This window comes from Vanacampus margaritifer, chromosome 8, assembly GCF_051991255.1.
Source record: "Vanacampus margaritifer isolate UIUO_Vmar chromosome 8, RoL_Vmar_1.0, whole genome shotgun sequence".
Classification (NCBI taxonomy): domain Eukaryota; kingdom Metazoa; phylum Chordata; class Actinopteri; order Syngnathiformes; family Syngnathidae; genus Vanacampus; species Vanacampus margaritifer.
This window is the reverse complement of record NC_135439.1, coordinates 13,577,624-13,604,766: the sequence shown is the minus strand read 5'-3', so window position 1 is coordinate 13,604,766 and position 27,143 is coordinate 13,577,624. Positions and strand designations below refer to the sequence as shown.

At 41.7% G+C, this 27,143-nt stretch overlaps 2 protein-coding genes across 3 annotated transcripts in view; one reads left to right on the top strand and one right to left on the bottom strand.

The window, feature by feature from the left end:
* The first annotated feature begins 157 nt into the window (after positions 1–157).
* Positions 158–5,782, top strand: LOC144057140 (calcium-binding and coiled-coil domain-containing protein 1-like). The gene is made up of 11 exons (XM_077574433.1): positions 158–248; positions 570–764; positions 1,833–1,935; positions 2,041–2,261; positions 2,338–2,550; positions 2,616–2,764; positions 4,136–4,205; positions 4,300–4,554; positions 4,811–4,936; positions 5,174–5,241; positions 5,317–5,782. The coding sequence occupies exons 2-11, from the start codon at positions 624–626 to the stop codon at positions 5,342–5,344; spliced, it is 1,374 nt and encodes a 457-aa protein (XP_077430559.1). The 5' UTR covers positions 158–248; positions 570–623; the 3' UTR covers positions 5,345–5,782.
* Positions 5,783–7,111: 1,329 nt separating this feature from the next.
* The window catches only part of LOC144057139 (retinoic acid receptor gamma-A-like), a 38,581-nt gene continuing 18,549 nt past the window's right edge, over positions 7,112–27,143 (bottom strand). The window contains exons 1-7 of one of the 2 annotated variants that reach the window (XM_077574432.1): positions 23,537–23,817; positions 13,153–13,301; positions 11,449–11,754; positions 11,183–11,359; positions 10,875–11,079; positions 10,638–10,796; positions 7,112–9,212 (exon numbers count right to left, since the gene is read on the bottom strand). In XM_077574432.1, the coding sequence (XP_077430558.1) occupies positions 8,869–9,212; positions 10,638–10,796; positions 10,875–11,079; positions 11,183–11,359; positions 11,449–11,754; positions 13,153–13,301; positions 23,537–23,681 (1,485 nt within the window). In that variant the 5' untranslated portion in view covers positions 23,682–23,817 and the 3' untranslated portion in view covers positions 7,112–8,868. Of the gene's footprint in view, positions 9,213–10,637; positions 10,797–10,874; positions 11,080–11,182; positions 11,360–11,448; positions 11,755–13,152; positions 13,302–23,536; positions 23,818–27,143 lie in introns of those variants that run through there. The other variant, XM_077574431.1, reaches the window with a different exon arrangement.

Genomic DNA, 27,143 nt, shown 5'->3' with positions numbered 1-27,143 from the left:
TAGCCTAGCCATTCTTCCTGGGAAGCCTCTGCTACTGCCAAGAAATGAAAGAAGCGAGTAAACAACTCACCGCAGCGGATTAAGTGTCGAGAAACAGGACTCTGTTATGTTCTTGATAATGAACCACATTTCCCATGATCCTCTGGGGGTGACTATCCACAGAAGGCACCTGGTCAACTTTCGTCAGTGTGATGTTGGGAGCACAACTGTGCACTTCTCAGAAACGACTTTTTTTCCCCCTCCTTCAGGTAAGACTTTCTTTTCTTTCTTTCTTTTTAAACGCAATTATGATTCTTATTCTTTAAATAAATAAATAAATAAATGCAACAGTTGCTCGATAACAGTTTACGTGGCTGCTAGCCAAATTGAGCGATAATGTATATGTAAAATATGTTTTGTTGTATTTATTTACTTATGACAAATATCTATCTATCTATCTATCTATCTATCTATCTATTGAGTTTGCATAACAGTGGGTGACAGTGAGCATGTAGTTTATAAACATGTTGGAGGGAGGCCATGCTGAATTGCCCAACAGTGTTTCTCTCACACATGTGTTCTAAACTCAGGCCAGCTGACCACCCGTCGCCGAATCAGCGTTTGCCTTCCTCCTCGTCACCGTCATGGAGAAACAATATCCAGAGTCCGCGGTGGTGTTTCGAAATGTGGGTCAGCGTTACTTCCCCCAAACCAGAGTCGAGTGTCACTACAGCGTGACTTCAGCCCATCAGTGGAGTGGCAGTGACTGGATTGGCATCTTCAAGGTGTTGTTATAGCGACAAGAGAATGAAGAAACCTGCTGCCGCCATTTAAAAGTGCCTCTGGAGATTTGTTATGTTGAACTTTCTTGCTTTGGGATGCTTCAGGGACTGTTTTTCTTCAGCTGGAACTACCCTAGAGAAGGAAGAGGGAATTATGAACAGAAATTAACACTCAGTGTTGGCACAAAACCTCCAAGCTTCTGATAGACAGCAATACAATGTCAGAAAAAGCCTACTGGAGGAGTTTAACTTTATTTGGGACTAATCAGAGGCACTTAAAATAGTGGCAGGTGTGTGCTGACTCCAATTATTATATGAGCACACTTGTGCAACCAACAGGGTTATAATAGTTTGGGATTTTACATTATAATTAGTTTGTTTAGACTTTTGTTTTTCAAAATTCAGCTAGTTTGATAAATTGTTACTTTTACTATTTTTTTTTTTTTTAGTGCTTCGTTTGAGTTTTTATTAGGTGTAGTATTAGTTAAAAAAAAAAAATGGAGTATTTTTCGAATAAAAAATAGAAAAACTAGGTCACAAAATGTAGTGTAATAGATAAATAAATAAATTATAATTCTCAAACACCTGACATTCCTTCTTCTGTAACTACTGGTATACAGCAATATCAAAATAAATACATTTAAAATACAGAACACCGAAATACATAATAATACATAATATTAATTCATAGAATTGAAAATGGAATTTTTTGCTCTAATTGTACTTAGACTAGAAACTTAAGATGTAGTTTTTCAGTTATTTTTAGTTTTTTTATTTCGATGAGTGACTTTTCAATTTTAGCTTTAGTAATTTCATTAGTTTTCGTTAAATATATTAACGTTGCCAACCACATCATCTCAGTTGGTTTATTTTTACTTCCCTAAAATATTTTTTTTCCGATTGAGGTTACAACTCAAATTACCTGTGGAAAAAGTTTTGAAATGATTTAGCTTGGTCTCATTTTCTATCTCACAAAACTGTGTAGACTTTTTTTATTTTATTTTATACCCACTGTATTGTGTTTGTCATTTGATTGTGTTACCTAATGTTGGTGGTCTTGTTCCTCCATAGGTGGGATGGTCGTCACTTAGCGAGTACCACACATACTCATGGTCGCTGGTCCCTGAAGGCTACACCGAAGGAAACGGCGTTGACTGCTGTGCACTTTTTCAAGGTGAACATCAAACACTGCAAAGTTACTCTGTAGTTTTGTTAAAGTAAACCACTCTGTAAAGGAAGGCCACGTATATTACAAGCGGAAACTTAAACTTTTTGTCAGCTTTCTACCTGCCTCGTCCCAGCGCAGTGGAGTACCACTTTGTCTACGTCGACAAGATGGGAAAAGTATGCGCCCAAAGCCGACCCTTCACCTTCTGCTCCCCAAAACCTCTGGATGAGCTGGAGACCCTGAGAGAGGAGCGAAATGAGGAAGAAGAAGGAGGTGATGATGATGACGAGGAAGAGCTTCTCCTTGTGGTCCCCCGAGCTCAGCTGTTGCAGGTGGGTCATAGGAAGCTGCCCAACGTCTACTTTTCCACAACTCTTGAATTTTCTGTGGGTTATTTGCTATCCACAGAGAGAGCTGGATGAGTGCTTGAGGGAGAAGGCAGAGTTGCAGCAGGCTGTGCAGGAGGCCAAACAGGAAATGGAGGAGGAGAAGAGGAGCAACAGAAAAGCAGAGGGGGAGTGGGAGAGCGAAAGGGACGCCTTGAAGGAGGAGATTTACCAGCTCCATCAAATCCTGACACACAAATGTGACGCTTTGAAGACGGTGGAAGGAAAACATAAAGTAAGACCTAATAGAGATCACCTAGTTTTGATTCTTGATTAATACTCATGTGTGTCGCTGTGCAGGATGTGAAAAGCAGTCAGGAAAATCTCAACTCAGAACTGAGTCAACTCACAGCTGAAAAAGTGCGCAGTCATCAACATACCAAAGACTTGGAAGATGAAGTCAAGGTGCTGACTGATAGAGAGAAGGAGAGGAACGTTGAGTTGGAAAGGCAAGTCCTTAAAACACCGGGGCCCGGTTGTTCAAAACTCGGTTATATCTTTGACCACTGGTTAAGTAGATTTAACCGACGGTTAACTTTAACGGCACTGTTATCCTGTTGTTCAAAACTCTGTTAACTTTAACCGGCTGTTAACTTGCTCTTAAAGTTAACACACCTAAGGACCGCCGCTAACTTTTTAACAGTGTGGTTAACTCTGCGTTTGTGGCTAATGCTGCCGTCATGATGCCCCAAGAAAAAGAGAGTCTATCGAGGTCTTGATATTGGTGATTATTCTGATGAAGAGTTACACACACGCTACCACTTACCACGCAGTAAAACAATGCCAAGTGTCATGCTGAGTCAAAAGAGAAAGAATAAAAATGTGTTTTTTAAGACGAGCTCTAAAAATGGACAGAGAGGGGGCTTGCCCAACATTTAGTGGGAGGTGATTCCAAAGAAAGGTTACCTGTGATGTTTCTTGTTTGCTTTCACGTCAATAATCAGACAGACAACAACACTGCTAATTATTTAATTTAAATTTACAAGTTACATGTTTTTTATTAATTTTAATATTTGTGATAGTTACAAATATTAGATGAAAAATACACACATATTAGATATATGTAAATACAAAAACAAGACTAATAATTCAAAACTACTCTAGCAAAATATTACACAAAAATACAAATCAGTCAAAAATGCAAATATGCTAGCCCAAAAAAACAGACAAAAGTATGAGAAATCAAATCCAACAAAAACATACATTATATGCTACAAAAATCTTGGCAAAAATATTACACAAAATATTCACTGAAAATACACACACAGTAGAAAAAAATATATAATGAATAATAAAAAAATATATATTTCACAAAAACTCCTAAATTGCGTCAACCATTGATTGAATAACGTTTTCTTCGTCAGCAAGAAAAGTTCCTGCTTATTTTTTTGTGCCGAGTGACAGGGGTCGTTTGGATAGTATCCATTTCAATCGCCTACCCGGAAATAAACAAAATTAGGAATTGTGGGATATATCGGTGCTAACCCGTGACGTAAATGGCACGGTTAACTTTGACGGTGCCATTAACAAACTGTATGACCAAATGTGTTTTGAACAACGCATATTTAACGGCTGGTTAGTTAACGGCGGGCTAAAAATGTAACCGCCGGTTAGGGGTTAACCAGTGGTTAAAATAACTGAGATCTGAACAACTGGGCCTTGGTAGATACTCGTGCAGTTAAGCCCCGCCTATTTGCACTTCACTTTCACAAATTTACTCATTTGCTTTTTTCTTCGCTCTGTCTGAAATGCCAAACTTATAGATTGTTACTCTATTTTGTGTGTGTGTGCTTGTTTATACACTGTGTTTCTTATTGCAGGCTAAAAGAGATACTGATGAAAATATCTGGTCAGATCAAACATGACGAAGAAAAGAGAAAGTTGCTGCAGGTCCGTAAAGTCCTCCAACCCAGAACCCCACGTCATGATGGAATTTTATTGTCCTAGCAAGGAAGTTCATCTTCCCCGTCCTCCTTCCCCGCAGGTAGAGAACGAGGCCTCACAGGCCGAGGTCCGCAGCCTGCAGGCCCGCCTGGACGCGAGCGAGCGCTCGGCCGAGGGACTTCGCGGGGAGCTGAGGGAGCTGGGCACCCGTCAGGGCCACGCCCACGCCGAGCTGCACCAAAGCCGCCTGCAGGTGGCCCAGCTGGGCCTGCAGCTTTCTGAGGAGAAGCTTCTTCTCAGAGAGGAACGTGCCAACTGGGCCCTGGAGAGAGAAGCCTTCAGGAACGCAGCGCAGGTAGAGAAAAGCACATAAATATTGTATATATTGAAATTAAAATATTTAAAATCAAACTCACAAGCTCATGTATTGCATTGACTGGCAGTTGAAAATGAAGGTCATTTTTGCTATAATAATAATTAGTCAAATGTTTTTGCAGTTTGGAAATTTAACATTTTCTATTTTGTTAACGAAAATATTTTTCAATTTTAGTTGTTATTTTGTTTGTTTTTGTTCACTATAACAACCTTGGCGCGTGCTTGGGCATGCGTAGTTTGACCAGCAGAAAGTGGAGGAGCTGAGGAGTGAGGTGCAAAGGAAGGAAGAGCGACTACGACAGGAAACGACTAAAGTGGAGAAGCTGCAAGCAGAGTTTTTGAGAGAGAATGACAGTGATAGAGTGAGTCTACGCACGCACACACACACACACACACACACACACACACACACCTTTTAATAGAGCCGCTGGTAGGCTGCTCATTGGCACGATTCCAATAAGATTGTCTACTGGGGAATGGCGCCAACTCACTTCATGCGTCAACATTTGCGTGTCAACATTTGCGTGTCAACATTCTCGTGACCCGATAGATTCGAGATCTCCCCTTTCATTGTTTACTTGTTCTGCTGGCTCAATCAGAGGCAGACTGAGCAGCATAGTGACAAGAAACAAGTGATGCTGCCGCCAATTGTGGACCCTTTCTTCAGGTGACCTCTCCAACATTTAAACAGCACACAAGTACATAAAAACACAGCCTTTAATTCAAAGTGTTTTCTCTGCAGTGAATTGACGGGCTCCATCATGTGGTGACGCAAAGAACTGCAAGTTTATTGGTTGAGACTGAGCTGTGTTGGGTTGTACATGTTTGGGCAGTGATTCCCAACCTTGATTTGATGCACAGCATATATGTATTTTACATGTGAAAATTCTCACAGCAAACGACTAAAATGTTACAAAAATTGTGTATACTAAATAATAATAATAAATACATGAATAATGTTAAACAAATGAAACTAAAAATGAAAAAAAAAAAACATACAGAAACATATTAAAGATATATATCGTCACCCTCTTAAAATAATTTCCTAGGTCATGTTTTTTTGCAAAAAGTTTTGGGGGGCAGAAATCATCTCCTCATGATGCAAATGGTTAAATTTTTTGTGTTTCCTGAAAAATCAGAAAAAATGACTTGGGCGATTATTTTAAGATGCCGTCGATATACAAACCATCAAATAAACAATTGCACATCCTACAAGTGCATTACCCCCAAAAAATAAAATAAATGTGTAGCTACTAAAATTATATTGTAGATGTTTGCAATTGAAATTATGACCAGTCAAAATGGCATTTTCAATAGTTTTGAATGGGGGGGGGGGAAACTGGATAACAGATATCTGTCGTTTTGTGTTACAGATATTTTAAATGTAAATTCCAGATATTCAAAATGAATTACAACTAATCAGAACTGCAAAGAAGTTTTTAGCCCAAAGTCTTAGCTGGAGAACATCTTAACTAAACTATGCTGTCACTTCCGGCAAAACAGTAAACCTAAAATTGTCCAGTAGGTGGCAGAAATTACCATTTAATATTCATACTGAATGTTTGTAATGAGGTGCATACACATGATCAATTTTACTAATACTACTAAATTTACTATGCTTCAAACAATCATATAACTACAACAGTAATAATATTTCACTTGTATGAATTGCAACAGGTTAATCGTATCTTCTAGTGGAAGAATATTTAAATCACTCTACTCACTATACCAGTGGTGTCCAAACTCGGTCCTCGAGGGCCGGTAGTCCTGCAGGTTTTTGAGGTTTCCTTGCTCCAATGCACCTGTTCCAATCAACAAGGTCGTTATCATGCTTATGCAGAGCTTGCTGATGAGCTTCAGCTGTGTTGGAGGAGAGAAATATCCAAAACCTGCGGGACTACCGGCCCCCGAGGACCGAGTTTGGACACCACTGCACTATACTGTAGGTCATAGATGAAAGACGATAGATTATTCGTAGTAAAATGATAATTTTCTATTAATAAAAAATCTGGAAATTTCCATGTGCCACTGTGGTTGGGAGCCACTACCATTATTGCATTAATGCTTAAAGATAAAATGTAGATGTTTTGAGTTTTTTTTTTTTAATTATTATTTTTATGATGCAGTTGTGTATTTGTAGAGAAAGTGATACCGGCATTGCCTGAATGGATTTGTGTTAGCATGTGTTCAAAACTTGGATTCAAGTGTGTGACAGAAAGGTTTGCATGGCTCTTGTGTGTAACTTAAGTCGAAGCTAAAACGTCTTGTTGAGCCATTTAACGCTTTCATTTACGGCTCAAATTTCATTGTCAGGATTCATGTATGACATCTTACACTACTTCTGGGTTTATGGCGGTGTTTTTGGAATGCCTGCTTTTAAGTCACAGTCATGACATGAAATGAAATGCATTACGAGTGTCTGGTAAATGTGACGGTTTTAACTTGACGTGTCTTATGGGATGACTTTCTTCATGGTTCTCATGCTCATTAAGTATTTGAAAGTGATGACAAAATAAATACAGCTGCACGCCAACGGGTGTGAAAACACAAAGCGCCTTTTATCAAAAAATGGAGCCAAAATAACAAGCAAACCAAAGAAGCAAACTACATAGACAGATTTAATACAAACAGAAACAGATAAGCCCGTTGATGAGATGTTTAAATCTCTCTGCATGGAGATGACAGAGGTTGGTGATTATTAAAGAGAGACACAATGAGATGGTTTAAGCATCTTTAAATATTCTCCAGTCCATACATAACAAAACACAAAAATGTCACAACCATCAAGGTGATGGAATTTTAATGAGCAAAAAGTTGTTTTGATTTGTCTGAAGTTATACTTTTTTTTTTTTTTGCAACCTTGCATGCGGCTTTTGTTTTATTGCACTGGCTCAAGTTCAGGAAAAAGACAAAAGAAATGAGACTTTATTGCCCCTGTAAGATCCTGTTGCCGAAGATCTAATGTGTTCCAAAGCAACATGCCGCGTACAACTGGACGACATTTAACAGTGCAAAAAACATTTGACTGATTTTTGTCCTTGTGACATTCAGAGTGAATTAACATTCGTCTTAAGCCTCCTTACATCATTCCTATTTAATACTTGGATGACATTCTGTACATTCAGGCTCTGCAAACAGCTACAACTGCAAAGATGTGATCAGAAATTAATATTTGGCATCAGAAAAAAGACCACTGTGTCCGATGTGTGCGTTTGTTAGCTGTAAAACGACAAAATGGAGGTTGACTGCAGATGGTTAAAGTATGCAATTATTTTTCATACAGTAAAAAAAACAAAAAACACACGCACCTGAGGATTGCTGTGATGTAAAAAGTTTGGAATGGCTGCTGGGGCGTCTTTATGGCTTAACTGTGACCTCTTCATTATGCAATGCTGATTACTGACATCGTGGAAACATGTTTCACCACTTATTTGATATCCAAGCCAACGTTGACCCCCTCACACAAAAATTCTTAAATGGTTTTCCATACCGACATCACGAGCGGTTTCGTTTTTGAGTTGGGGATCGGTTGTTTTGAAATCACATTTGGATGACAAAGGATGGGAATGAATAAGAATTTAGCAATTCCTTAATCGACACAATTCCTTTTCAATCCTCATTGGGTGAGTAAATGAGATAATAAAGATGAGTTAGCTTGCTTTAAACTCTTAATATCTTCAACTGGTGCTTCTCAAACGTTTCACACCAGTTCAAACATGATGCAACTCCAGATTTGACCTGAGCAGATAACAGAATATATGCAAGAAATGAACCTAAGGAAGTTAAGAAGCATCTATTGCGGCAGGCGAGCAAACAAACAATTCCAATTTGGAATCCAACCACTCTGAACCATTTCTCGATTTCCCATCCCTGTTCATGATATACAAGTATTGCTTGTTTTTAATCGATGTTGACCACCTGGAAGACCATTGGAAGTTGGAGTCCTGCTCTCACCATGTGTCACCTTAGCGCATAAAAACAGACACGCGCACAGTAAAGAAAATGGACAAAGAGCTGAGACAATACATCATACAATAAGAACGTATAAGTAGCATGTCTTGTAACAAAAAAAAAAAGAAGAGATGTTTTCTATACAAACGTAGCCCTTTTCCTGAGGAAGGGGACATTCCTTGTGTCCCCCGCCCCCCATCCCCCCACCTCCCTCTTGTCACTGCGGAACACAATGAGTCGCTTGTTGAGTGCTTTTGCTTCGTCCCTCACTCCCTGTAAACTTTGCAATTCTTTTATAAGAGCCTGATGGTGTGAGGATGAGCATGCCAGGGAAGGAAGCGTCCTACTGCGTTGTCCCGCTTTTCTTGTGTGTACTGGTCCCGGCCGCCACAGCCGTCGCCGCCGCCGCCGCTTCCCCCCACGGCTCGGCGTCACTGTCCGCCAGCCGCTCCCTGTCCTCGTCCCAGTAGTCGTCGTCCTCGTCGTCCTCTTCCTCCTCCACCGCCGACTCGTACGTGGGCTTCTCCTCCTGCTTGATCGCCTGAACGGCGGGGGGCGCGGCGGCCTCGGGGCTTTCCGCCGAGTCGCTGCTGTCCTCGAAGGCGTCCGGGTTTTCCAGCATCTCCCTGATGAGCGGCGGCATGGGGCCGGGGATCTCCATCTTGAGTGTGATGGCTCTTTCTGCACCTGTGTGGACAGACGGGTGCAATGGCAAGAACTGCACTACCATGTTCCTCAGCAAATAGTCAAAATGAGTAGTTGACGCTCCCCCTAAAAACGTATATGCCACAAAGAGCGGCAAAGTACCACTTTTGTCTAAAGGAGGCTCCTTATTTTTAATTCAACGTAATTCCTTGGCATCAAAATGCCGCCAAAGTAAAAGCAGATGTCTGCAAATGTCTTATTATGATTGACACACAAAGGTTTGTCTTCATGGAGAACTACAGAAATCTGAGAATATGTACTGTTGAGAGGCTGAAGTTATGAGCATTTGGACAATATTAAGTTAAACAAGGTCTCTAAATGATTGATCAATTAGCAAAATAGTTATCAATGAATTTGATAATTGATTAGTAATTGATTAATTGTTGCATCTCTAGTAGGGAAGTTCAATACCATTTTTTTTTTTCCCAGACCGGTACCAACACCTGACAACTTTTGAGTTGTCATTGATACCAATACCAAGTACTGATACCCCAAGTACTTTTGATACATTCAATTTCCAGGTGGAAAGTTAATTTTGAAGAAAGACCTCGATATGCCAGTATAGCATTTCTCCTTAAACTTGCATGGAATTAATGGCAATTTTCTATTCAAATTTCTTATTTCTAGTTCCTGATTAAAAACAGTCACAAGAGTGCATGAGTACGATATATATATATATATATATATGTATAGATAGATAGATAGACAGACAGACATTAATCGGTCATCTAAATTTTATTCTACCTAATATTGGAATCGGCACCACTCAAAAAAATCCACATCACTGTGGGACCTAGTGAAGAAGCACATTTAAAGTCAACCTTAAACATTTCTTGACAATAATATGTTTTATGTGATCTCACTAGTCTAAACATGGCATTCTAGTTAATATTACATTTGTGGAATATGGGTAATGCAGCAAAATCCAGCCATTTTTATCCATCTCAGGGGGCGGCCATTTTGCCATTTGCTGTCGACTGAAGGTGACATCACAGTTGCTCAGGCAATCACCAATCACACCTCACCTGTTTTCTGAAGCTGCGCTGTGATTGGTTGTTATCTAAGACCTGAGCAACATTGATGTCATCTTCAGTCGACAAGTGACAAAATGGCCGCCCCCTGATATTGATAAAAACTGCTGGATTTTGCTGCTTAACTTATATTTCACTAATGCAATATTAACCAGAATATCATATTTAAACTCGTGGGGCTGCATAGAACATATTATTGTCCAAAAAAAAGGTTGTTTGCTCTCCCTTTAAGGTTTCCCCAAAAATAAATATTTTCTCTTCTTTGAAATTGTTACAGGTTTTAATGCTTAACAAAACACACGCCTCTTAAGCCAAGTCAACCCCAATCAAGTTGACCAATTATTGTGCTGTGTGCAAATGCGGATGGCAAACTGACCTTTAGTGCTAATTCCTCGCAGGTCGGTGACTTTCATCAGCATGCGAGGGAACATGTGAGGCTTGTTGGGGCGTCGGCGGCGTGTGTAAATCTTCAGCGCTTCCAGCAACGGCTCCTGCAGCTTGTCCACCTTCGCGGGTTCTTCCAGGTCCATGCGGTCTGACGAGTCAGCGAGAAGGCGTGAACACCTCGTCAAGGTGAGGTGAGAAGATACAAATGAGGTGAGGCTTGTTGTACCTCCGCAAATGAGGCAGATGGCGCTGAGTAGCCCCGTTTCGGTGTCGTCCATCTCCAGCGGCAGCAGCTGCCCGGCGAAGGCGAACACCAGGTCCGTGAGTGGGCCGAAGCCGGCGTTATGCATCTGGGTTCTGTTGAGGGTCAGGCCATCGGAGAAGGTCATGGTGTCTTGCTCGGGGGTGTAGCGCGTGCATATCCTCAGCATCTGTAGGCGGGAAAAAAATTGACATTTGAGGAGACTTGCTGGCAGCTGTTCACATTTTTATGTTTTGGCTAAGCTGCGTGGCGAATGAGGCGGCATTTTGTACCAGGATGTCCAGACATGCAGACTTGAGGAGGGTGATCTGGTCGGCGATGGTTAGCGTGGTGAAGCCTGGTAGTCGCTTGGCAAACTCCACAATCTTGATGATGCACTTTGTGGACAACTCGCTGAACTTGTCCCACAGGCCTAAGTCCAGCTGGACTCTGTGGTCAGAGCTCGAGTTCTGGGAGACAAAAGCGGCACACGTGTCCAAACTGGGTCAGCAAGCTTTCCACCACCGCCGCCGCTTTGTCATTGTTATGCGACACTCACTGTGGTGTATTTTCCCAGCTGGCACAGCGACGGAAACGTCTCCTGGTGAGCTTTGCTGACTTTGTTGACCAGCTCCTCCAGCTCGCCGCTCAGCTCGTAGTTCTCGGGCAGCACCGCCTCCTCCTTCACGTCCTTCTTCTTCTTGTTTCTGTCGTTGCGCACCGCCTCTTTGGACATGCCCACCTCGAAGCACTTCTGCAGCCGGCAGTACTGACAGCGGTTACGGGTCACCTTGTTGATCTGGCAGTTCTTGTCTCGGTGGCACGTGTACACCATGTTCTTTTGGATGCTGCGCCGGAAAAAACCCTGGAACACAATAATGGAGTGACCAAGTATTTATGGTAATATTTGTATATTAATTAAAGTTTCATTCATACATTTTATCGCCGACAGACAATATATACATGTGAGGTGCTGGTACTATTTTTGTCCACTTGAGGTCGCCATCCTCACATTTGACATGTTTTTCTGCCTTTAATAGACAGGTCTGGTCTGTTGAGTGACGTGCCAGTAAACATATGTTGACGTCCTATTGGCTGGCTATTTCCTGGCTATAGCATTTGCCACTGTTGTTTGCTGTGACGGTGTCAGTTGAGGCTGCCAGCTTTTGATAGCCATATTTTGTTATCAGCAGCTGTTTCCATCCTCTCTCTAACAAAACCACCTGTTGTAGATTACAGTTCATTCTAACTAGCAGTGTAAGGCTGTATACAATTAGCTATTTACGCTTCTTAATTAAATAAAATACATAATCTTCATGTTACTCACCACACTAATAAAGGAGTCATTTTTGTTGTTTTTATAACTCCAATTCCCAAAAGTGTGGTGTTCTGTATTGCGCCTGAGTTTCACCATTTTTGTTTACCTCTGCTTGTGTATTTCTGGTGGGTTGTGGACCAGATGCACGGACTTATACATGGATAATAAATGTGCGGATATTTACACAGTTGCATTTTCGCCGTAGAGACGGGGGAAAACGTGGAAACGCCGCAGATAAATCAATGCATTCAAGATTGGCTGGCTTGGTGAGTGGCAACGTAAGATGGCTGCCGTGCATACAAATCAGTACTGTTGTCATAAGACCAAGTTTCTTGCAAATAGAGCATGCACAGAACACAAGCCAAAGTTATGTTCAAAGGAGGTACCTCAATCGCGTTTATGTGATCAAATATTCGGGTTAGAAATGGAGTAGCCCAGGGGTTTTGCGCGTGGCCTTCCAAAACCTGAATATTGCCAATATTTGGGTTTTGAAAGGGCTATTGACTGCATGAAAACGCAGTCTGTGTGTTTTGGTGTTCTTCCCATAATGCCACATGATGGCATCAAAGCCTTGGCTGGTAGGAAAGTAACTGGTGTCAAGGAAGTATGTTGAAGTGACACGATTCAGATCTTTTTCCGGGAGGAGCTAAATTATAGCCTGGATTTCCAGTTCGTCATGGATGAGTTTTTTTTTCTGGTGAGTGGCTATTAAAAAGCTAAAGCTAACAAAGAGTTGCGTGATAAATTATTGCATAATTGGTGATTAAAATCATCATGATGATTGACTTTTTTTTTTTTGTATGTGCTTTTGCTCAGTCAAGGTTGAGTGTAAAAAATACTTTGGACAGTAGTACTAGTAAGTCCACACTAGAGGGCAGTAGACTGATAACAGTGTACCAAACGTGCTTTGTAAGCTTTCCTCAGTGGGTTCTAGCGCGCAATTACCTTGCAGCCCTCGCAAGAGCTGACCCCATAGTGGTATCCGGACGACTTGTCCTGGCACACGAAGCAGGGCTTGTAGACGCGGGGCGGCGGCGGCGGCGAAGGCGAGCTTGGCACCATCTCCTCTGAGCTGGTGCTCTGGGTCTCCACGGCTGAACACACAAGAAGTAGCAGCATTCAAGTCACTGGTTTGACAGCCCGTGGTCAGCGGGGCCAGAAGGTCATCTCAAAAGCAGAGATTTTTAAGAGAAAAGGGAGGAGGGAGGCGTCCTCTCTGATTGACAGCGATTTAAAGGACACACAATTAGCTGATGGCCAGATGGCCCCGCTGATAAAAAGCTGATTGGCAGCTGAGATTTGATTGGCTTCTCCATTTACTGGCCAAGGGGGGGAGCGAGGGCCGAGGGGGGTGGGCGACATTCCTGTTGACTTATTCTGGAGTTTTGTGTTCACGAGCTCACATTTTTACGTGAATGCCCGTATACCTCGTGGCCCATGTGAACAAACAAAAAGCTGGAAGTTTACGAGACTCGGGCCCCTGTCCCCTCGCTCCGAGGGGAAACTCGATTATGACATGTGCCAAACTAAAGCCGTGTTCAAAACAAACCAGAAGAGAATGAGCAATGACAAAGGCAACCGAGGCTAAAGTAAAAGGCGCAAGAAGCCACTTCGGCCTCCTCCATATTTGGAAGGTGCTGACTGAAGAAGCAGATTGTCTGGAACTTGCCTTTCAACTTTCACCTTCACTCACCCCAACTTCACCTTCCTCTGCCCATTCCCACCCCCAACCCCACCCCCTTGTTTCCTGGCCCTAAATTCCTCAGCGCAGGCAGGACGGAGTTTTAATAGTTGCCCGGGCTTACAAGCAGCCCTATAAAGGTTGTGTCTGGGATGGGAAGGAGGCCCCCGGCCAGGCTGACGACCCCTTTATTGGCATCCAGTCACCTTGGGCAGCTATTCACACATACAGCTCCATCCTCGCATCCCTTCCTAGTAAAAATTCAAGAATCCGGGGGTCAAAACCCCCCCAAAGTCGTCCCCCCCCTTGTCACCTTCAGTAGACGACACAGAGCCCAACCAAATGTAGCCCGTCCCCCACCCTGCCACAGCAACCCTAAAATGAACCCGGTGGCCCGTCATTAACGAGAGTGGTAAGGTTTCAAAACGCACAGAGGTAAAAGCACAAAGGAATAATCCAATAAAAACAAAAGAAAGGAGAAAGAAAGAGAAGGAAGGAGGTGAGCGCCGGGACACAAACTTCCCAGTGAACAAGAGCTTCAATCAAAGCTTCCACCATTTCACTTTGACCTTGGCTCAAGAGGGTCATTACTAACTACTTGCCCAGCAGGCACTTGAAAAGTTCAATGTGTGTGCAAGTGGCATTCAACAATTCACCCTTATGTCGACGTCACTTTGTCTTATACAAAATAAGAAGAAGAGCTACAATTGTAGCTGCTTAATGCTAAAGAAATATCAATCAATATATTTTTTTAATCTGATATAAACTTGTATACGCTCTCCATATATTCATTTTACAGCACTTCTATACTGCTGTTTCCCACGCCGCCAACCAAACAGAGCATTCCACCGTTTTCCTTCAAATGCTTCAAATAACATGTTTGGAGGCAAATCTCATATTTCAGCTCTGGACAGCCTTCATGCGAAGTTTGCATGGTCTCATTGTGCTTGTATGGATTTCCCCTGTGTATTTGTTTCATTGAAAACTTTCAATTGTCTGAATGTGAGCGTGAATGATTGTCTATTGGAACCCTTAAGTTCTGATCAAAAAAATCAAAACATAAATAGTAATAATAATAATAAATGTTATTTAAAGTGCCTTTTATGACACTTTAGGTCACTGTGTAAAACCTGGTAACACACAAATCAATACAACAAAGTAAAAATTCAAACATCGTGTAAATGGGATAGTTGAGTTAGAGGCAGGATGACAAAAATCTAAAATGGAAGTGTATAAATTCAGTTAGTGCCAAACAATATTACTTTAACGCTAACAATAATAAATGTAATCTTCATAGCATTAAAAAAAAAATAAAGAAAACTCCACAAGATATTGTCTTAAATTAACTTTCTATGTTTATACTCATGCAACAGAACATTAGGCAGGGATCAGGTTTCACAAAAATTTGTCAATTAAAAATATGCTTCTCTATGAGACTGTGTAGTCATGTGACTGCGAAATGCAGTCAAACGTCACTAGAATGTAGCTCAATGTAATAGACTAAAAGTACCATTTCTTTTTCAAAAAAATACTCAAGTAAAAAGTATGAGTATGAATATAAATTAAGCGGCAAAATCCACCCGTTTTTATCCCTCTCTGCGACCGTTTTGCCAGATCCTGTTGACTGAAAATGACATCAAAGTTGCTCAGGGCTCAGTGACCAATCACGGCTCAGCTTCAGAAAACAGGTGAGCTGTAATTCGTCATTACCTGTACGCAACAGTGATGTCATTTTCAGTCGACAGGAAGTGGCAAAATGGCCGCAACCCTGAGATGGATATAAACAGGTGGATTTTGCTGCTTAACTCATATTCCACAAACACAATATTAATCAGAATGCTGTGTTTAGATAAAAAAAATGACTTCAGTAAATGTGCCTGTGACAATGGTGAAGGAGGTGCATGAAATTCTGCTGTGCTAATGTAGCTAAATAGGCTAATAGCATCAATCAAGACATAACATTAACATTAACAAGTATCCAGTGAGTGTATTGCCCTACTAGTTCTTCTGCTGAGAACACACAAACAGTACAAGCGATGTGTTTACTTTTGAGGCTTTCGAGCTCAGGTGAGAGAGGGAGTGGGCGGAGCTAAAGCCGTAAGCCGATCTGTTGATATAGCAACAATGTAAGAGTGTGTCTCGGAGCGGGAAAAAGGTAGCGCATCTGGCGCCAGACGACAGGTACTGACTGACGACGTCTGAGCGTGGTGAGAAAGAGCGAGCGGGAGGAGGAGGAGACGCTACCTGGCGTGACGAAAAGAGGGGAGAGGAGCCAAAAAAGTGTCAGCGGGCTGTCAGCACCCTGAACTGCACGCGGCCTCGGAGGCTTGGCTTGAAGAAACAGCGGTCGGGTCTTAACCTGCCGCTCACCCCGCTGTGTGTCATAACGTCTATCAGCGCACCTTTTGGAGGGGCCACGACAGACGACGTGACTGGTGGAGCCACAACTCGCGCACATTTTTCCAACATCCTGGCAGACTTTCTGTCACCTACATCAGCTTACAACTATTCAAGCGCCACGTTTGTGTCTTGTTAACATCCCTTCCTTCCTTCCTTTCAGCCATGAGTTTAATGTCTCATCAACACAGTCCAGTTTGGCCTCGTAGTTGACACCTACTTGTAGTTCACCTTTGAAAAACCGCCAGTTGGCCCCGGCCTGCCGTGTCGCCGTCCATTTGGCGTCAATACAGTTGGACTTGACCAATCTGCCAGTGTTTGTGCCTTTACGCCGACATTGAAGGTGTTTGTTTTTTTTATTGCTTGTGGGGGTGACTGCGCGGACGACATAGTGACATATGGCATGCAGCTTGACTTTGGCCTAGGGGCTCCACACAGCCTCATATTGGGGAGGTGTTGAGGATAGTGGACCCTTTTACACTAGAGTGTCTAAGTCTTGTACAATTTGGAACCAAGTTTTACTTTGGCTATTATATAACACCAGCAGAGAAAGTCTCCGTGTAGGGAAAGGTTGAGAAAAGTAATTTCCAAGTATGAGATTAAGCGATTCAAAGTAACCCCAACATTAACCTAATGGCGCTTGTCTATCCTTGAACACTTGCAGGAGCATTACAATATGTTCTGCTAGCTATTAGCTAGCTTCGATATGTTAGCTTGTGTTGGCTAACATAAACGGACAAAACGGTGTAATATGTGCGTTCATACATGAGCTTGCGAGAGCCACAACTGAGGCTCTCAGTTTGTCAACACACAGACAGGCTAAGAGGTTAGCCAGTTATGTTCTACTAGTTATATTAAATTAACTAACATCGATATGTTAGCTTGTGTTGGCTAACGTAAATCAAAAGGAAAACAAAACGTGTAATATGTGCCTTCATACATGAGTTAGCGAGAACTACAACTGAGGCTCAGTTTTTCGACACACAGACACCAGTTATGTTCTACTAGTTATATTAAATTAGCTATTATCGATATGTTAGCTTGTGTTGGCTAACGTAAAGTGGTAAGAAAACAAAACGTGTAGTAAGTGCGTTGATACATGAGCAAACAGGTTAGCCAGTTATAGAGCTGTCAAAATGAGTCGATTAATCGGTAACTCATCAATTGCCAAATTGTCAACTATTTTAGTAATCGATTAATCATTTAGACCCATTGTTTAACTTCAACTTGTCTGCCAAATCCTGATTTCAGCCTCTCAACAGTAATTATTGATCTTTGTAGTCCTTCATGAAAACAGACTGATTATCATTTGTGTTGAATCAAAATAAGACATTTGCAAACATCTGCTTTTATTTTGGAAAACAATAATCAAGCAGAAACTGAATCAGTTTCAAAAAGGTTGGTGAGTAGACCATTAGCACTAGCGTTAGCATTAGCAGTAGAGTAGATCAACCCCTCTTGTGTAACATTGCCAAATTGTTTAGTTGTTTTTTTAAATCACTAAACAATACCAAATAAACAACAAGTAGTTAATGAAGAGTACTTGGGAAAAATGATTTTCTAATACACTTTCATGCAAAATAAAATGTTATCTTACTATTCCATTGAATAATTGATAGATTATGAAAAATATGTGATAGTGGCCACCCTAGCCAGCCAACTCTATCTGACGCCCACGGCACTCACCAGACCAGGCCCCTGCCTTTTTAAGGCCATACGCACTCAATCACAGATACTACAGTAGAACGTGTGGAGGGCAACCCAAAGCATGCTAAATAATACCTGCACCACACGTGCAAAATCATTTTTTTATTCTCTTGCTCGATTAATTGATGGGACAATCAGTAGAATACTCAATTCCCAAAATATCAGCCGTGAACTGTCTTCAGCAATCCTCCACGTCCCTAAACATGACACAACCATCACAAGTCATCGAAGGCTGGCTGGTTTTGTGCATTAGATCTTGTTTCCTGACATTATTTTTCACACCTGCTTGACAGTTGAATGTCCAAAGGATGCCTGGAGCTTTTACGCCGACAAAAGTTGGAAGGGGTTCGTTCAATTTGAATTTTCCACTTCAAACTGTCAGTCAAAAATGGCGCCTGAGGAGAATCATCATAAAGTGAAGCCGTGCTTCCAACAATGTCAAAGCTGAATAAAATCTAGCATGATTATAATAATAATTCAACGGCAGCATTTCATCTGGCTCCACCTAATGTTCGGCAGCACCCTGTGGAATGTGCGCGCACATGCGAATATGTGCGAGTGTGTGTGTGTTGGGCGGCTGCACTGGGGCCGTGGGTGGGAGAGCGCGGCATGGCGCCTACACACAAACACGCAAACGCCTGCCTCGATACGACGGCTTGAAATCGATTGTCGTCGTCATTGTCAAGTGCTCGGAGTTGTTGGGATGGACGAGGGGGAGGCGGCCGCAAATATGCTGAGTGAGTCGTTACCACAACAGCGGGGAGGAGATGTGAGTGACAATCCCTTTCATCAGCTGTTCTAAGTTCAATACCGAACCCCCCCCCCCCCCACACCCCACACCCCACCCCCCTGAGCAAACCCTCGCTAATAACCCTCTTCCCCCCTCTGTCCTCTCCTGCCTTCCTGCCCGGGTAGGAGGAGGAGCCCTTCCTGTCATTGGTAGCGCCTCTTAAAGGAAAGACTGTGAAAACCGGGCTGCTGTCCAGAAGACGGCTCCATAAAAAACAAAGCAGCAGACATTTAAAAAAGGAGGAGGCAGACACACACACACAGACACACAAGAAACCCTGGACAAATACTTCAACTTGACAATCTTCACACACTTGCGAACAGAACAACGCCCTTGGATTTCAGAGCGACTCCGCAAACGTGAATCATCAGCAGCAGCTTAGCGCTCGCTGGGGTTTGAGTCGAGCTGGATGACACACGTTTGACAAATGTGGGGAGGGGGCGGATATTAGACAGCTTGTTAAATACGTCTTCGGCCAAGCGATATATCATCAGGTCGTCAATACGCCTTTCGGGCAATAATCAGGCAATTCACGTGCACTTTTAAAAAAAAAAATCTTATGGAACCTTAATCACCAATACCAATAAATGTAATTATGTAACATTATAATTAGTAGGAAAAAATACTTATGTTGGGATTACGTGGCTAAGTTTATTTTTTTAAATATTAAAAATTTATTACTGGACCCCAAATTCAGTAAGTTGTACTAAAAAATGACCCTAACCCATATTATAAAAGAATTTTCTGTTTGTTTTTTTTGGGTCAAATTTACAAACTTACCTACAAATGACAACGCTTAATCGACAATTCATTGATTATCACATTATTTGGTCATTATTTTTGGATAATTGATTCATGGTTTAGAGCACAGGTGTCAAAACAAAACAAAAAAATCAGGTATGTCAACTCTCGGGGTGCGCTTTGGTTGTCGATACGTGGAGTGCAAAACAATTCAGGGACGGTCGGATTTGAAAGTGGAACTATTTAATTACGATTCGATTCAATGTGATCTGGCTCAGTTCAAGAGGGTGTGATGACTTTTTGTTGTTCATACTTTTGAATGAATGAATGTGCCGGTTCCTTCGAAGATATTCTCCCGAATAAAAGACGATTCGATACGTATCTTGATATATTCCAAAGTGGAACGATTGGAAAACGTTTGGAACAACAACAGAAAACATCCGGTTCAAATTGTTTTTTGTTACACTCATAGTCTCATACTTCCATGATGTCGTATGTACTTAACAACTACGTTGAGATATTGCAAACATTTTCTTGTTACGTTGAATAATATGCTGAAGCATTCCCACATATGTTATTGTCATTTTACTAATACTTGCGATTTACACCAAATTTCAACTAGCTTGAAAAATTCACGCCTCTCCTGGTATTTATCGTCTGATTCTACATTACTCGCACAATTTAACATTAAATATCAACTTTCCCCCCATTCATTTTCAATGGGACAAGTTAGGTAAGTGGTTTGAGCAATTGACTGCCACTATGAGAAGACCCGGGGTTCGAACCCTGCTTGGGCAACTCTTAAGTACAAATGCAATCTTGAATACTAATAATTTTCAAATTATTTCACTGTTGGCACTTTGTCATTTTCACATCATTTATCTTTCAATTTACTTTGTAAGAATTCAGCTATTAGCATTCAGCTTTTTAGCATTCCCACGCAATTTCTGCAGAAACTGCACTTAGTCAAGTTGAACAAACTATTCGTCTTGAGTTCTGATTTGAAAAATTGTTATCCGGCGACAAAAAATGAGTTTGGCTCCCCCGGTTCATTCGGGAATATTCTGAGATTTCTGAAATCCGCAATGAAAACAAACTTATTTGACATCATCTGCTTTTTACAGTATGTTGGAAAACAATGACCAACATGTTTGCCTATTTTCGGACCTGTTGATAACCGAATATTAATTAATTAAAATAAAAAAATATATTGTGTGTGTATATAGGAGGAAAATTCTTATTAATCGATTATTAAATGAATAATAATCATTAATGCAGCACTACATAAATGTAATGCTTAACTTTTCTTCGATTCTACACTAAACACACGCAGCTGCATCTTAGCATTTATCACTCTAATGACTTGTAAGAGCTTCCGTTACCTCATCTTTACTTTTAAGATCTGCGATCGGACCGACGGAGCAGCCAAAAGCACATTCAAGGCTCTTTTGCAAAGTTTACAGACAACATCGCCGCGACCTCAAAACACAAACAAAAACTTCCCGACTCACGGATGCGGGACGGCGCATCTCAACTTTGTCGATTTGAAGATGCCAGCCGAGAAGGGGGACGTCCCCCTTCCAGGCCCGAAACGCCAACATATAAGGAGTCAATGGGAGGGGAGGCAGGGGGGGTCGCGGGGCTAATCCCAAAACCAAATTCATCCCTCTCCTCCTCTTTCATGCCCCCACACGCCTGCTAATCTCTTAATTGAGGCCTTTTCTAATTATAATGGCTTCATTAAAAGCTGCGGGTTACACAAGACGAGGCGTGTAAACTGAGCCGTGCGCCAGGAGGACATCAGAGAGGCGGACACCCCCCCCACACACACACACACACACACTGCCGGACGCGGCCAAGGGAGAGTGGATGCTTAAAAGCAGAGGAGAAACAAAACGTCACACACTTCGCTATGGACGCCGATCCTTTTAATGGCCGCTGACGTTGATACAAAGGACGCCACCGAGGTGCTCCGTGGACCCACAAGAACAAAAACGCTGCAAAAGCTTTCCAGAGATTCCATTTGTCCGGATGGACCGATCACATTTTTTTCCCAGTCACTTAACTGAGCATCCAAACTGCCTCGTTAATGACACCATACTTTTTGTCTTTGATGCACAAACTAAAATCTGAAAAGTACATACAGTAGATTAAAAAAAAATAAAGACCGGGAAATACTTTCTCACATTGCAATCTTGTGAAAGTGCTTAATTCTGACCCTAAGAAGTTCAGTCAGGCACTAATAAAACCATCAAATCACATTTCAAAACACTGGCGAATGTAGAACAACTCGTCTAGTATTGAAATGAATGTTTTTATCACGTAGAAAATGTGGCTGTAGTTAAGTTAGCTAGCTAGCAGTAGTTATGTTATGTTACTATATTTCTCTTTAATGTATTTGGGCTGCAAATAACGATCAGTTAATCTGGTCATGATTTTTTTCGATTAATCAGATTCAAAAAATCTTTTCAATTACCAACCTCTTTTTTTTCTATAACTAGCCATTATTTCAAATTGACAGTACACAAGTGTTAATTATGATTCAGTTAACTGATTCTCTAACGTGAGGAAAATAAACACAAATGTCGATTGTTGTATTCCAAAGTACAAGCAAATGTTTTATTTGAGTTCATAACAAAGAAATCAGAGAATATTACTTTTGAGCTGAAATTCTCACCATTTGGACTATTTTTTATTTAAAAAAAGATACCTCTATTATGAAAAACATTATCAATGAGTTGCCAATTAATCGTTGCACTTGTCATGAGATTACAAAAGCTAGTTTGGCTAAATGCTTTCAAGCAATTCATTCCAATGTCTTGATGCATCTTTAAATTCGACTTTACACCGATCTGGATGGAACGATAAGTAGCATTCTATGAAAAATCGGTATTTGGCTGTAATGTCTTAATTTGCCCGAGCAATCAATGACAATCGATCGGATCCACAAAATAAGACATTGCATTTTATATTGAATGTTTACCAGCATTTCTTTTTTTTTTTAATATTTTTTCTTCTTCATATCACAAACGCGGGTTTTGGGGATAAAAGTTTTTACGTACAGTATATTGCTCCATCTTCTGATTGAATCGGTGATGGGTTATCGTTTTTTGTTGATCTTGTAAAGCCTACTGTAGATGAACTCAATCATGCCTGAAGAACGCATAATTAAGTAGTTACTTGAAAGAATGATCAAGCAGTAACTGTAGAAGAGTAAAGAGTCGCCATCAGGTGAATGCCGATTGAAATTGGGCACCATTTAAGCCTCCAAATTGTTGGTAAACAAACAAGCGGTCCAATTTGCATTGGCATTACAAGTAGATGGAGCGTAAAGGTATGAGGTGAGTCACCCTCATTTGCATGCTTCTCGCCAAATAGACTAACAGGTTAGTCCAGGAGGGAAAACACTTAAGTTTCATGGCTTCAATGCCTGTTCTACGTGTCAGTGAAGTTTTTCTAAACATTTTTTTGGAACAGGTTGAATGGATGAACATTTTGGCTTTTGCGTGTGGGGAAGCTCCCGAGCGAGTTGCGACAGGCCCCCGCCGTGATGTTTGCAAAGCCGACTTCTCATCCGTCATCGTTAGCCCACTCGACAAGTCGCCGGCCGAGTGATTAGCGGAGATGAATCGACTCGAGGCGCTCGGCCCGGGGACGCGTCAAGCAACGAAAAAGATCCGCTTTTGTTGTAATCCTGAGCGGGATCGTTCCAGCGTCCAACACTGTGGACTCACAAATACATCAGCGCCTTTGGAAATGAACATGGAACCCGCAAGAGGCCAAATGAGCAACAATGTGATTTCAAGGCCTTCAATCTGTCAAAGCGGTTTCTGCTCTGGGGTGGGGGGGTCAGGTCCCGTATTGTTCCAAGCAGCTGTCAATCATGTGAAGTCATTCGCAAAGACAACAAACATGATGACGTACGACTATGCGCCTGTAAAGTCCCCCGCTGAGCACGTAAACAAACGACCCCGCTAAGAAGCCATCCATGCCATGATTGGCCGAGTACTCACACTGAAGGCCGCCGGTCCCGGCCCAGGCGAAGGGGTCCAGGCTGGAGAAGAACGGGGGGGCCTTGGACAGCATGCAGGAGCCCTGCGCCGACACGTCGTAGAGGGGCCGCGGGGCCAGCCCAAGAGCCTCCATGCAGTCAAACATGCCGGACTCGCACCCGGAGACGGCAGCAAAAGGACAAAAACTCCAGCTGAGGTCTGAAGCCCACTTTCTGCCCTCGGGTCAGTCAATGGACCTCAGCTGTGTAACTGAGCTCAGTTCCCCTCTCAGCGGCTCTGTGGGCCTCTCGCTCGCAACCACAGGCATGAGCGGGAGGGGGGCGGGGTCCGGGGGAAGGAGGAGCGGGAGCGGGAGGGGCCGGCCACGCGCTTGACGTCTGATAGGCCGCGCGGAGAACCCCCCTCCATTTTCCCTTCAACTTTTCCAGCTTCGGATTTCACATTGGATGCAAATAAGAAACAAACCTGCCCGGCCCGGCCCGGCCCGGCCCGGCCTTGCCCCGCAGTACACTTTTGAACTTTCTTTGCTTTTATGCCATGACTTCAGCACGAAACGCCGTCTTTTTGACAATCCTCAAATGATACGCTGCTCTGTTGCCGTTAGCGATGAAAACAAACGAGTAACACTTGAGAAGGAGAAAAAAAATCACTTCACACCTGTTGGAAGGAAGAGAGACGCACGTTGAGAGATGAGCGGCACATTGAGATGATGGACTGCCGGGAGGTCCGAGTGCTTACACAAACATACTTAGTCACCATGCGAACAATTTCACAACATTCAGAATCTCTTCGTACCCGTGACAACACTTTTTTGGGGTGTCAATCAGAATTCAGACATTTGTTTATTTTTTTTAAAAAAATTTTGCTAATGCAAGCAAGAGTGTAACAAAAACAGGTTATCAAAAAAATAATAATAATTTAAAAAGTGTGAGAGTTTCAAATGAAACCGAATCATTACACTTTGAAATATATCAAGATCAGGTGTCAAAAATTATTGATTATTCAATAACTAATCGATAATGCTAACACATTTGATTTGTGTAGCACTTTTCAAAAGACTCATTGTGATGTGAGAATGCTTTTTTTTTGCCTTGTAACAACTCGCACACGATACTTCAGATTTACACACTTGCTTCAAAAATCGGATTTCACGTTACTTACAACATTCACACAATTTAACATTAAATATCAACTTTTCATTTTCAATGGGATTGACATTGAACTTTTTCTAAGTCCCACTTCCCACGCCCACTTCCATGCATGCAACTTATCATCATTACCATCTGTCTGATACTGCTCATTGGCACATTTAGTAAGGAGGTCGCAGGTTCAAATCCCACCTCCGACTGTACATTGCAAATTCATCCATGACCGTTATGCTAAGTGACATGTGTACCAACTGAGAAAAAGAAAGCATTCGAGTCTGCGGGTCAATTCGGTGCGGAAGGTTTTCGCAAGCGTTCTATTTTTTTCCCGGACGCCGCATGCGGATTTTCATGAAGCGGGAGAAATTACACGAGCCGGACAGGAAGTCGAGCGTCGCTATTTTTCAAAATAAAAACAGTTTGCGAACAAATTTTTGGGGGAGGGAAGCTAGCTAACCACATAGCATGACATGAGTCGGACATTTAAGACCATTTTTAAACCTTTTTTTTTTTATCAGTAAAATTCCACTTAAGCAACAATAAAAGTATCAGGGAGAAAAAAAGGGTTTTGTAATGCACGTAAATGCAAAATAAAATGTTATCGGATTGATTGATGGAAAAATTGATAGAATAATCTATTTGAAAAGTATTCGATAGTGATAGCCCTAATCGAGATACGTATCAAATCGTCTTTTGGCACATTTATATTATTGACAAGTTCATCCAAATGTCTGTGAAATGACAACAACAAAATCGTTGCATCATACCCGCTCGAACTGAACCGCACCAGATCAAATTGTTCCACTTTTAAATCGAACAGTCCTTGAATCGTTCCGCACTCCCACATATCGAAAACCGTATCAAATCAGCCGAAAAATTATATTTGAACGTTTTAAATCTAAAAGAAAAATTTGAGTTGCCTTGATTGAATCTTTGCTGATTACCAGGCACGTGCACAGATAAAAGGTGCTTAAGCAACTGCCATTTATGTTGCAGCCCATTTTTATTTTATTCACCAATATTTAAAACATGAAAAATGATCCTCTCTGTCACCAAACCTCCCCAAAGTGTTTTCACTTTTTCCACAATTTATTTGAGTCTTTCATATTGTATGATCACTTTTAGCAATAGCTGCCCCCAAAAATGTCTGTGCTGATTTCAATAACTTGGATGACTGAAAATCAACACAAACAAAGAAGAAACAACATTTATAACAAGTACATTGGTATTTTTTTTTTCATTGATATTGTGGCAAGTTAAAAATGACATAGGCTTATGATATTTTGGTACATTAACCTCAAATTATTATTATTTTTTTAAATATTCTTTTAGGGATGGACCCATTACATGTAATTTTGAAATTTCAATATTTTATTTTTAATATTAATTTATTAATTTTACATTGAAATTTAATTATGTTTTGTTTTATTATAATGCATTTAATTTAGTTTACATTTGTATTATAATTTTTATTATAAATTTCAATTAGTTTTTATACTACTATTAAAAACACACCTGTACAATTACTATGAAACAACATCATGAGCGAGCAATTTAAATGCATCTTAAATCCAGTTAACTGAGCCACAAATCTCATTAGATCATTTGATATACATTTTGTTCCCATTATGGCCTAGATTTGGCATTCAAAGATGAATTAAAGTCCACGTGCTCTTTTTTTTTAACGTCACGTGATTTTTCTTCATTTCTCCGAAAGTGTCCCCCGGCATGTGCTGCTATCTAAATTCTCCTTCTTTCACACGGGGTCCAACCTGATTTAAGTTGTGCGTGTTCAGCTTACCGGACCGCAGGACCCTAAGTGTGTGTGCGCTGCAGGCGACACGCACGCACGCACGCACGCTGGCCTGCGGTGTGAATAGTTTGTATACTAGACAGCTTCACTCTCCTCCCTCCACTCCTCCCTTTCCTTCCCTCCTTCAAGAGGGATGAACTCTAGAAGAAACCCCCACTGGGGCTCCACCCCCCACCCCCCCCCCCCCTCACCCGCCCCCTCCCTCTGCACACACATGCACACTTACTCCCAAATATGTCATGCCTTCGGCTTTGTACACTCCGAGTATTACGATTGTTTTTTTTTTTCTTCTTCCTCTTTGTTTGTTTCTCTTCAACCCCCCGACTGCATACGTGATGATTTGGAAGTTAAAGGGACGCCGCGCTCTATTTCACACATCTTATGAGCTCTCCTCTGACCCGCTCTTGTTTTTCTTGTTTTGTTTTACCTGTCTTTCAACATCACGGCCGGGCACACAAACACGCGCTATAATGACACACCGCAGGGAGCAGAGTGGCACAATAACAGCCCGCTGAGCTCTCTCCACACCTTGAGACAATTACCCCCTCCCCGCCCCGCAGCACCCTGCCCCCCTGTTGCTGCTTTGTGCAAAAGAGACGGCGGGAATGTGAAAGAAGAAGACTCATTTTGCTCCACTTTTTTTTTTTTT